Source organism: Myxocyprinus asiaticus, chromosome 16 (genome assembly GCF_019703515.2).
Source record: "Myxocyprinus asiaticus isolate MX2 ecotype Aquarium Trade chromosome 16, UBuf_Myxa_2, whole genome shotgun sequence".
Taxonomy (NCBI): Eukaryota; Metazoa; Chordata; class Actinopteri; order Cypriniformes; family Catostomidae; genus Myxocyprinus; species Myxocyprinus asiaticus.
In genome coordinates, this window is record NC_059359.1 from 5,346,506 (window position 1) to 5,359,730 (window position 13,225).

Genomic DNA, 13,225 nt, shown 5'->3' on the forward strand with positions numbered 1-13,225 from the left:
ATTTTACTGCAGAATTCATAGCACTTATTTCATCATTTGACCAATAGCAGTCAGTATTCACTTAAGAAGAGTACCACAGTAATACCATGTTTTTTAGACACGGTACAATGGTAATACCATTTTTTTGGACATTTACTTTAGTAATGCCATGTTTTTATGTACAATAGTAATCCCATGTTTTCAACATAGTACTATAGTAATACCTTGTTATTATACACAATGGTAATAATACTGTGTTTTTTGGACATGCACCATAGTAATATAATTTATTTGGACATGTATAATGGTAATAAGTGGTCGACCGATATGCGTTTTTTTAATGGTCGATGCTGATGCCGGTATCCAGAGAGCAGGGTGGCTGATAGGCCGATACAATGCCGATATATCACACAATTTAATATAGTAAATAACAAACATAAAATTGCTAAAAAATAATCATAAACTCTTATTTAGCACTATATTTACTCAATTTCACACAAAACTAAAAAAATATTGTATTTTAGATGGTAGATAGCAGTTTCTTCAGATTTTCGTTTAGTCATCAAATTTTAGTAATTTATTTGCACATGAAGAAATTGTTAATATATTAGGAAGAAGGAAATAACAGTACACCCAGTAGTCTAGAAATCATGGATGGCATGTCCACATTAGCAATCGCATTTTCTAAAAAAATACAGAATCAAACCAATTGTACATACAGTGCATAGTGAATAAGACATTTACTTATAGCACATGTGAAACGCTTTTACCTTGTGCTGCATCCGAAAATGTAGACAGCTGACTTGCTACCTTGCCGCCTAATCAGTTAATGGCTTAACTGACATCTGTCTTGATTGATTGGAACTCTTAAGGAAACTGGTCTCCGAACAGTTTGAAAAGCACCTTATTTTCATCCTACCGCCATATACAGCCTCCAGAGGCAGCATTTTCCTGGTTTCGGACGCAGCTTTGAAGCTGCACTCACGCACTCGTGCGGATCCAGCTATCTCCTGACAGTTTACACAGCCTGGATCACCTGCTTGAACTGTCATCATGATTTGTGAATCAGTGGAACTTTTGATCCTGATTCTGAAGTTTTTGATTCTGGCTGATAGAATACACGCTTCAGAGGAAGATATTATGATGAGCGCTTGACAGGAAGAAAACGCTGTATTTTCGTGAGGTTTGTGAATGACATCTGTTTAAATGAGATATCTGTAAATTTGCAAATGGTATATAATACAAGTTTTATTGATATTTGCTTTTTATCATTAGAAAAGTTACAGGGAACTTTTGATGAGAGGCTTTTAGAATACGTGCTTTAGAGGTAAATAAATGAGCGCTCCACATGATGCTGGATCTGCTGAAATTGTGTGAGGTTGGTTTATTACATCTGTTTAAATGAGATTGCATATTTGCAGATGGTATATGATAATAGTGTGGGGATGGGGGTGTGGTTGTGTGTCTGTCTGCGGGAGAGAGGGAGTGGTGTGGCTCGTCAAGCTGGTTGGCATAATTTCTAACAGCTGTTTCTCATTACAGTGATGGTGGAGAGAGACCTTAAAAACAGCCAAACACGCCAGAGAAGGGAGAGAGAGAGAACCTAACCTGAGTCGAGTGTGCCGCGTTGGCATCTGTTATCCATTGAGTGTTTGATCTATGAGTGTTACTAAGAAGTTTACGTTTATTTTGAGTGTGTTAAATTGTTGAAGTGAGTGAAAGCACCAAAGGAGAGTACACACGCTGTACAGAGAGGCCCTTATCGCCATCCTGAGCGCACAAAAAAGGCAGTTCAGGAAGAATTAGAATCAATGCTCGAGATGGGCGTAATAGAAGCATCGCACAGTGATTGGGCCAGCCCGGTGGTTCTGGTACCTAAGAACGACTGTACAGAGAGGCCCTTATCGCCTTCCTGAGCACACAAAAAAAGGCCGTTCAGGAAGAATTAGAATCAATGCTCGAGATGGGCGTAATAGAAGCGTCACACAGCGATTGGGCCAGCCCGGTGGTTCTGGTACCTAAGAATGATGAAATGGTTCGATTCTGTGTGGACTATTGGAAAATGAACATTGTGTCCAAATTTGACGTGTACCCAATGCCCCAGACTGACAAACTGCTCGATCAGTTGGGCGCGGCTCAATTTTATTCAACACTGGATTCAACAAAGAGACCTTAAAAACAGCCAAACATGCCAGAGCAGGAAGAGAGAGAACGAGTCGAGTGTGCCGTGTTGGCATCTGTTATGCATGGAGTCTATTTGAGTGTTACTAAGAAGTTACTAAGAAGTTTACATTTATTTTGAGAGTATTCAATTGTTGAAGTGAGTGAAAGCACCAGAGAAGAGTGCACACGCAATACAGAGAGGCATAGAAATAAAGAGCCTTATCTGACTGGATCACTGCTCCCATCTCCTCCTCCTCATCCACAAACATTGAGTGTGTTACTCTGGTGCCAAAACCCAGGAGAAGATCAAGGAATGCAATCATAATGGAATCGTCACCACTGGACAAAGTGATAAAAACCCTTGCCAGCATCCAGCAGAACCAACACCAAGCCCTCGTTGAGCTACGGCTGGAGCAGGAACAGCATTTCCAACTTCTGCTCCAGGCCCAAACGGAGGACCAACAGGCGTTCCGGAGCCTGATCAGACAATAGAGAGTTGCTGCTGTGGCCCCGGAGCCCACCCTGGCTGTCCCACCAGTCACCCTAGCCAAAATGGGGCCAGCTGACAATCCTGAAGCCTATCTCGACCTCTTCGAGAAGACGGCCGAGATGTGGGGATGGCTGCCTAACCAGTGGGCCTGACTGGTACTTCTACTCTCCAGGGAAGCTCAGCTTGCGGCCCAACAGCTTCCCGCAGCCAATCTCCACGTCTATGCTGACTAAAATAAAACTATCATGCAGCGGGTCGGCCAGAGCCCCAAACAGAGCTGTTAGCATTTCTGCTCACTGAAGCTGGGAAAACATGGCCACCCGTTCACGCAGCAGCTCCGGGACACCTGCCGGAAGTGGTTGCTGACGGGTGAACCCACGGTGCCCAGGACATCGTGGACCAGGTGGTACCGGAACAGTTAGTCTCCAAGCTGCCCGTGGTATGTCCGAGTGGGTCCAGTGCCACCGTCCGGCGTTGCTGGAGGAAGCTTTCCAGCTGGCAGAAGATTTCATGACGGCGCTTCCAGGAGGCAGTGAACCGGAGTCTCTCTCTCTCTTCTCTCTCCTATTCCCAAACCCCACCCCACCCCTGCCCGTCCTCATTCCATCCCATCCCTGCCCTCAGGAGACTGGTCCTCTGCCCAGGTTTCTTCCCCAGTTAGGGGGGTCTTCCCCCCTGCCTGTGTCTCTTGCTAACCCTGTCGCTCTCTGCTAACCCTCCCAGATTGGTGAACTGATACCTGATCCGTATAAAAGCTTCAGTATCGGAGCCGATACCGATCCAGGTATCGGATCGGTGCATCCCTATTATGAATGTGGATTCATAGATTTGGGGATTTAGGAACTAAGGGGCAAATTCTTTTTCACACAGGCCCAGTTAGTACTGGATAACTTTTTTGCTTCAATAAATAACAGTATCATTTAAATACTGTATTGTATGTTTACTCAGATTGCCTTTTTTATATTAGATTTTGTTTGAATTTTTGAAAATGTAGTATGAGATATACACAAAAACAATACTTGCAAATACTTTTTCACAGCACTGTAAATACAGACCAACACAGCACAGCCGCTGAGAGCTAAGGCTGTGATGTGCTCTGAGAGAGAGATTTAAATGCACATATGCATCATAAAAGCCCAGAAAACCTTGGCCATTCAATCCTCAACACCCACACGATTCAAAACACAATACATAATGGCCTGTGGAGTTAAGCCTCACATCTGCTCAACATTAGACAACCTGAGAGAGCACAGTCGCACTCCCACACAATAGACAGCTATTGACATTATTATGACATAAGCATCGCAGAAAAGTGGCCTTTATGACTAAAGATAGATTTGGTGACGTGACTTAGAATTTTTTGTATTTGCCCATAGGAATTAAAAATCACGAATGTGATCTATTTAATATTTAAATTGCTTCTCCTAGACAGCAATGAGCTCAAATGGCAAGCAAATTAGCTTGAATTTAAAATGAAAAGCTTACTTTTGTAATTATATGTATTTTTCAAATAATATTTATAATAAGATGCTCCTTTGCTCCCTATTTAGTACTTAACCTCCAGTGTGCTGTCTGTCTGCACTGGTCTCAGAACAGTTAGAAATGCACTGTATGTACATCCTTACTCCATATAAAGCCCCTGAAAACTATTTTTTTCCTAATGTGATAATGAAAAGTAAATATAGGATTTCTAATGAAAACCTTGTGCTATTGTACACATTAGTGTACATTGTGTTTAGCAACGTGGTGTTTCACGATGTTTCACTCAAATTGTACAAATACTGTATTTAGGTTATGTCGGATGAAACTAGAAACTCTAATCTTTTGACTCAAACAGGTTTCAATGTAAAAAATGAATTGGGTTTCTTACCGAATGCTGGTTGTGACTGTTTTGTTGGCTGTGATCGGCGCCATGTTGTTTTGTCACATGACTCCGTGCATCGAAAGTTTAACCCTTTACTGACAGCACAGAGTTTTCTGAATTGAGATCAGTCAGTTAAAACCAAATGAAATTATGTGTTGCATATAGCGAAGCCAAAATACAACATACACGCATGTGTATGCAGGGGTTGCACAAGGATATGTATGTATATACACACACACACAGTTGAAGTCAGAAGTTTACATACACCTTAGCCAAATACATTAAAACTCATTTTTTCACAATTCCTGCCATTTAATCATAGAAAACATTCCCTGTCTTAGGTCAGTTAAGATCACTACTTTAAGAATGTGAAATGTCAGAATAGTAGAGAGAATGATTTATTTCAGCTTTTATTTCTTTCATTACATTCCCAATGGGTCAGAAGTTTACATACAATTTGTTAGTATTTGGTAGCATTGCCTTTAAATTGTTTAACTTGGGACAAACATTTTGGGTAGCCTTGCACAAGCTTCTCCCAATAAGTTGCAGGAATTGTGGCCCATTCCTCCAGACAGAACTGGTGTAAGTGAGTCAGGTTTGTGGGCCTCCTTGCTCGCATATGCTTTTTCAGTTCTGCCTACAAATTTTCTATCAGATTGAGGTCAGGGCTTTGTGATGGCCATACCAATACCTTGACTTTGTTGTCCTTAAGCCATTTTTCCACAACTTTGGAGGTATGCTTGAGGTCATTGTCCATTTGGAAGACCCATTTGCGACCAAGCTTTATTATTACGGCTGATGTCTTGAGATGTTGCTTCAATATATCCAAATAATTTGCCTTCCTCATGATGCCATCTATTCTGTGATGTGCACCAGTCCCTCCTGCAGCAAAGCACCCCCACACGATGCTGCCACCCCTATGCTTCACAGTTCGGATGGTGTTCTTCAGCTTGCAAGCCTTACCCTTTTTCCTCCAAACATAACGATGGTCATTATTGCCAAAATGTTCCATATTTGTTTCATCAGAACAGGGGAAATTTCTCCAAAAAGTAAGATTGTTGTCCCAATGTGCACTTGCAAACTGTAGTCTGGCTTTTTTTTTCGAGCATTGGCATCTTCCTTGCTGAGCAGCCTTTCAGGTTATGTTGATATAGGACTCGTTTTACTGTGGATATAGATACTTGTCTACCTGTTTCCTCCAGCATCTTCACAAGGTCATTTGCTGTTGTTCTGGGATTGATTTGCACTTTTCTCACCAAACTACGTTAATCTCTAGGAGACAGAATTCGTCTCCTTCCTGAGCGTTATGATGGCTGTGTGGTCCCATGGTGTTTATACTTGCATACTATTGTTTGTACAGATGAGCGTGGTACCTTCAGGCATTTGGAAATTGCTCCCAAGGATGAACCAGACTTGTGGAGGTTCACAATTTTTTTTCTGAGGTCTTAGCTGATTTCTTTTGATTTTCCCATGATGTCAAGCAAGTTTGAAGGTAGGCCTTAAAATACATCCACAGGTACACCTCCAATTCAGTAGACCTACTATCAGAAGCTAATTGGCTAACTGTCTAAAGGATTGAAATAATTTTCTGGAATTTTCCAAGCTGCTTAAAGGCACAGTTAACTTAGTGTATGTACACTTCTGACCCACTGGAATTGTGATGTTGTCAATTAAAAGTGAAACAATCGGTCTGTAAAACAATTGTTGGAAAAATTACTCGTGTCATGCACAAAGTAGATGTCCTAAACGACTTGCCAAATCTATAGTTTGCTAATATGAAATCTGTGGAGTTGTTAAAAATGAGTTTTAATGACTTCAACCTAAGTGTATGTTAACTTCTGACTTCAACTGTGTGTGTATATTATATATATATATATATATATATATATATATATATATATATATATATATATATATATATACACACACACACGCACTAAATTGAAAATGTCTCTTTGATGCTTGCATTTATTTCTTTAAAGGAATATAGTTTATTCCCAATGCTGCTACATACATTTTATATAGTTTTTCCAGCAGAAGTGCTTGGCAAGGGGTGAAAAGTTGGGAAGATGCAGTTTGTGATTGATTTTCTCAAAAAAACGAAAGCCCTCTATCGTAACTGGTTGGACAGTTTCTTCATTTGGTATGAGCTCTACAATTTAGGTTTCATAATTCAGTATACGCAATGATAAAATCACATTCAGTTGATAACATATAGTCAATGCCAATCTTGTTAAACCCATAAATAAATGCATTGCAGGCAGATGCATAGGCAAAACAATGGGAAAAAAAATAGTAAAGGCCTGCACTGTCAGCTTGCAAATATTTATTAGTTTACAGGGTTTCGGTCAAAGAACAGAAACAGAGAAGGTTAATGGTGGTTGACCTCTTCCTACCAGAGTAAACTGAACATCTTTTACATTAAAGCTTTAGTCTCAAGTCTCAAGTATTTATAAAGTACTTTCAAACTTCACTGTAGAACCACTGTGCTGAACATTAAAAGAATAAAGGAATAGAAACAACCATAAAATGACATCACACCATAGCAATAAAACAAGAAAACAATGAAGAAAAAAAACATAAAATCACAACACACAGTCTCCATCAAGCATTAAAAGCCAGTGAAAATAAAAACGTTTTTAAGTACACTTTAAAAATAGAGATAGTAGTGGAGGATCTAATATCAAGTGGTAGACCATTTCACAACCTCGGACCAGCAACAGAGAAAGCACAATCCCCTTTGAGCTTTAAGCGTGACCTGGGGACAGTAAGCACTAATTGATTGGCAGATCTTAACGATCTACATGAAGAATGGAAATTTATGAGCTAAGTGATTTAACCAGGGGCCATACCATGAACTGCTTTAAAAACAAATAGCAGGACCTTCCATTGAATCCTTGCTACCAATGTAGCAAGGCCAATATAAGAGAAATGTGGTCCCTCCTCTTAGCATTTGTGAGAAGCCTAGCAGCCGCATTTTGGACTAGCTGCTACCGTGACATAGATGCCTAACTAGTTCCCAGATAAAGGGCATTACAGTAGTCCAGGCAGAGAAGATAAAAGCATGTACAACTCACTCCAGATCACTAACAGATAAAATCGATTTCAGTTTGGCAATGGCTTGAAGTTGATAAAAACAGTTTTTCACAACAGCCTTAATCTGCTTGTCAAATTTAAGAGGTGAATCAAAAACTACTCCCAAATTTGTTACTTGGGTTTGCAAATTAGCAGCCCATGGACCTAAGCCATTTATAGTATCTACACAACATAAATTAGATCCAAACATAATCTCTGTCTTCTTATTTAATTGGAGAAGATTTCATCCCATCCAACTTTTAATCTCTTCAAAATAGATCCCTGAAGAACACCACAAGTAACGGGTACTGTGGAAGAAGGAAAATCTCCAACCCTAACCGAAAAAGATCTACCCTCAAGGTAGGATGGAAACCATCTTAAAACTGTACCTTGTAACCCGACAAGGCGACTAATGAGAATCGCATAGGTTATTGTGTCAAATGATGTACTGAGGTACAATAAAATTAAGCAGCATGATTACCTGAATCACCAATTAGTAACAGGTCATTAGCAAAGCTTTATGTAAAACAATTTTTATTGAACCTCCCATGACAGCAAAAACATGCAAGGACAGTAAGTTCCTCACGTTCTTTGAGACGCTATTGTGTTTGCTAAATCACACTTTTGCGATGTGAATTCATGTCATTCATAAAAACGATTTCATCACTGTTCTGCATAGATGTTAAAAGCATCTATAAAAGCCAGTCTGGTGCCTTCATTGTATGCCTTTTCATGGGCGTGGATTTTGATAATTGTGAATGAACATGCTCACGCCCCTATTTACGAATGTTTGGAATTCACTAACATACACACATTTAACGAACAAATCTGGGGTGCACGTAGCATGTGTGAATCCAGAGGAAAGGATTCAGGAAGATCCATTTATTGCGTAAATTACTCCCAATTTACTCATATATTTACGAAAGTTTCATTAATGAGGCCCATTGTCTGCAAAGAACATAAATACTCTGAATATAGGTAGCATCAATTTTGGAAAGACCTTTTCAGTGTCGAATTAGCTGAACGATCAACACCAATTTCAACAACAGTGCAACCCTTTGAAGAACCTATTCTGTATGTCTATCCCTCACAGCCTTGTTTTTATTTCTGCCACTACTCTGAATATGGTCTATAGTTGAGAAACTCTGAACTTGAACACAAAGTCAAGCTGTTTGATTCCTCAATGTGGGCACTGCAATGATGGGAGGGAGGCAGTGTGTGTGGAAGAACTGGATGTGACTGCTAAAGTGTCTTCCGTTGGCTTGCAGCACTGGCGATGGAAACAAACGGGGAAAATTTACCTGCAGAGCTTCCAGGAAACGAAAAGAGCCAAGGCGACGTCCTCTCGGCACTAGACAGAATGTGGAGTTGTGTAACATTTCTTTATAGTCATACCTGCAGAGAAAGCAGAGGAAGCACATATTACACTGTGGCAAGCAAACATCCTGGACCAGAAAAACAGTTGGCGCCAATTCCATTTGTACAGAAACAGAATTATTGCTCATCCTAAACTTGCACTGATCAAGACTAAAGTGCCTCAGTGACTCACAAGCAAAATGCATGAGTTGAGATGCTCAGATGTTTTGTTGTCTTTATAAATTCGGGTTCTTTAAATAAGGACTTGCAGGAGAACAGACAGTCAAAAATGGCAATTTCTGGCACCAACTGAAGTCTATTCAGCGCCTTTATTTAGTGGTCTTCAAACACTCTTAATTGCATGTTGACTACATATAATTTACGAGCATGAATATTTTTTGTTAAGGTTCATTGTGCTTTGAAAATACAAAATGTCTGATAGACCTTGATTGAACGACTGCAGATTTTTTTTTTTTTTATCTGCAATCAAACTGAAGCAAAACAAACAAACAAACAAACAAACATATTTCTATCAAACTTAATACAAACGTATTCCATTTAACATCACACTTAAAATACCATAACATTATGTACGCAATATAACAACGCTCTCACACATTTTAGGTAACTAATATATGATTTAATGTCTAGAAAGGCTCAAAAGCCACCCTTATGATAATGAAGTATGTTCAGAAAAGCTTACTGGTTTATTTCATGTCAAATTAATCAAAATACAGAATCTTCCCAGCTTCAATTTAATTAAATTTTTGTAATGCTTGTTCTAAAGAACAATACACGTAAATGGTGATGAAAGCCAAAATATTAAATGCCATGGGACAATATTTATGGAGTAATCCATTATTTTGTAGAGGGGGGTCAAAATGACAATTTTGTCTATGATTTTTTTGAGCAACTAAAGAAAAAAAAAACAAAAAAAAAAGCCTTAGAAAGGTGACAGTGTCAGTATTTTATTTTTTTCACAGAGACTGGTGGTTCTGTTACTAAAATCACTTCAGACTTCAGAACCCCTTGTTGCATTATACGCCAGTGGTGCAAGTTGTTTTTCCAAATTTGGAGTGCCTGTAACTCCAGAAGGATTAAATATATCCTAATGTCCTTGTAGATTCTGATTCAGAAAAACCTTTCCTTTTTGTATCTTCACTTTTAAGGCTTTGCATGATTAATTCCCAGAGATATGGGGCTCTCAGTGCGAGTCTATGCATAAATTACTACATTTTACTCATTTTCAATTGTTGAAATCCAAATGTGGGTCAAATGGTATGAAGCCATTTTTTCTTGTCCGACAACACAAAGGTATTTCTCTCGTGTACATTCTCCGCACCTCTCCCCGTTCTCCAACCCTCCTCGGTCTCTCTGTGATAAATCAATGATGCAATGATTACTTTATCCATGCTCTTTAGGGCTAATGAACGAGCAGGCCAAGATGCCTGAAGACACAGAGAGATGAACTGAGCTTTCAACTTGTGCCGTGTTTAAGTGAGCTGCTTATGTAGGCACCATTTTTAAGTATCACAGGTGTGCTCCCCATGCTAAGGCTGTTCCAAAAGGTAAGGGTCTTAGATAACACCTTTGGCAGCATCACATGTATCTTTTGCAAAAAGGGAAATCCCATTTTGTATTCTGAGCACCTATAATGCAACACGAGCTTAGGGTAAAAAATCCATCCAAAATGGTGGACAAAGCGAGAGAATTTTAGATTATAAATATAATTCAATACTAAAGTATTAATTAAAAAAAAAAAAAAAAAAAAAGATAAGTGGACTCAATATTAAATTAATATTTGGATGGAAAACCTGCCTTTATTATTTGAAACTAAATTTTACGGTGTTTTATTTGTCACATTAAGCATTTTAATCTGCTCAGTAACCATAAATGTTTAGCCAAAATTATTGTTCCTCCGATTGAAATCAAACACCATTTTAAGCCATTTCTGAGCAAATAAATTTGATCAATCAAACAGTTAGAAAGAACAACAGAACAAATGAAAAAAGAAACACAGACAGACAGACAGACAAAACAACAAAACAATAGACAGAAAGAATGAACGATATACGACAAATAGAAAGAACGAATGAATGACAAAGAAAGAATGAACAATAGATAGATAGAAATTACTAACAAACCAATGTTGGAAAGAACAAACAAACAAATGATAGAAAGACCAAATGATAGTTAATGAATTATAAAAAACAAAAACAAATGACAGAAATAACAAATGAACGAACAAACAATAAAGAATGACCAAACAGACGAATGAATAATAAATAGAAAGAACAAACAATAAAAAAAGAACAAATGAAAGAATGAATGAGCAAACAAACAATAGTAAGAACAAACAAATGACCAATATAGAAAGAACAAACAATATGATCTTTTGATATTAAGAACAAACAACAGAATAAACAGATAGAAAGAATAAACAACAGATAGAACAAACGACAGAACGACAGACAGAAAGGACAAACAAACAATAGAAAGAAAGAACAATAAATAGATAGAAATTACCAAACAAATGTTGGAAATAAACAAATGATAGAAAGAAGGAACAATAGAAAGAACGAACGATTGACAGAATATGGAATGAGTAAATGACAGAAAACAAATGAATGAACAAACAAACGAAAGGAGGAATGAATGATAGAAAAACAATCAAACGAGCAAATGATAGACAAAGAACGAACAAAAAAAACAACAAAGAACAAACTATAAATTAACAAACAAATTAACAATAAAGAACAATAGAATCTTTCGAACAAACGAATGATAAAAGAACAAAAGATAGATAGAAATTACATATGATAGAAAGAACAAACTAACAATAGATAGAAAGACTGAATGATGGAATGAATGATAGAAAATAATAACAAATAACAGAGAAAACAAATGAACGAACAAACAAGAGGAACGAATGAATGATAGAAAAACAAACAAATGAGTGAACGAGACAAAGAACAAATGATAGAAAGAATGAACAAACAATACAAAGAACGAATGACAGAATGAACAAACGAACAGATGCGCGAACAACATATAGAAAGAACAAACGATAGAAAGAAAAAACTAATTAACAATAAAGAACAAATAACAGAATCTTTAGATCAACCGAACGATAGAACGAACAGATAGATAGAAATTACTAGCAAACAAATGATAGAAATAAGGAACGATAGAAAAATGAACTAACGATAGATAGAAAGACTGAATGAAGGAATTAATGAATTATAGAAAATAAAATGACAGAAAACAAATGAACGATCAAACAAACGAAAGGAGGAATGAATGATAGAAAAACAAATGAGCAAATGATAGACAAAGAACGAATGATAGAAATAAAGAACAATAGAATGAACTAACGATAGATAGGAAGACTGAAGGAATTAATGAATTATAGAAAATGAAACGACAGAAAACAAATGAACGAACAAACAAACGAAAGAAAGGAGGAATGAATGAATGATAGAAAAAACAAGCGAACGATAGATAGAACAAATGAGCGAAAAACATATTGAAAGAAAGAACAAACGATAGATAGAAAGAACAACGATAAAAAATAAAGAACGATAGAATGAACGATATAACGAACAGACGAGTGAAAAATATATCGAACGAAAGAACAAACGATAGATAGAAATAACAAATGATAAAAGAACAGAGGAATATGATAGGAAGTATAGGGGAATGAATGAATGATAGAAAAAACAAGCGAACGATAGATAGAACAAATGAACAGATGAGCGAAAAATAGATAGAAAGAACAAACGATAGAACAAATAAAGGAATGACAGAAAGAAAGACCGAATGATAGACTTAATGAATGATAGAGAGTAAAAACAAATGACAGAAAACAAATGAACGAATGATACAAAAAACGAGCAAAAGATAGATACAAAGAACAACGATAAAAAATAAAGAACGATAGAATGAACAAACAATAGAAAGAATGAACGATATAACGAACAAACGAACACAGACGAGCGAAAAATATATCGAAAGAAAGAACAAACGATAGATAGATAGAAAGAACAAACAAACGATAAAAGAACAGAGGAATATGATAGGCAGTATAGAGGAATGAATGAATGATAGAAAAACAAAAAACAAGCTAACTATAGATATAAAGAGCGAACGATAGAAAGAACAAACGAACAGACGAGCGAACTATAGATAGAAAGAACGATTGATAGAAAGAGTAAACGAACATAAAAGAACAAATGATAAGGAAAGAATAAACGATAGAAAGAGCGAGCAATCTAACAAAAGATAGAAAACGAAGGAAC

At 37.4% G+C, this 13,225-nt stretch overlaps 1 protein-coding gene across 1 annotated transcript in view; it reads right to left on the reverse strand.

The window, feature by feature from the left end:
• Positions 1-13,225, reverse strand: part of ext1a (exostosin glycosyltransferase 1a) — an 84,656-nt gene that overhangs the window by 22,779 nt on the left and 48,652 nt on the right. Inside the window, exon 2 of the mRNA XM_051721109.1 lies at positions 8,873-8,966. Within this exon, the coding sequence (XP_051577069.1) occupies positions 8,873-8,966 (94 nt within the window). The remainder of the gene's footprint in view (positions 1-8,872; positions 8,967-13,225) is intronic.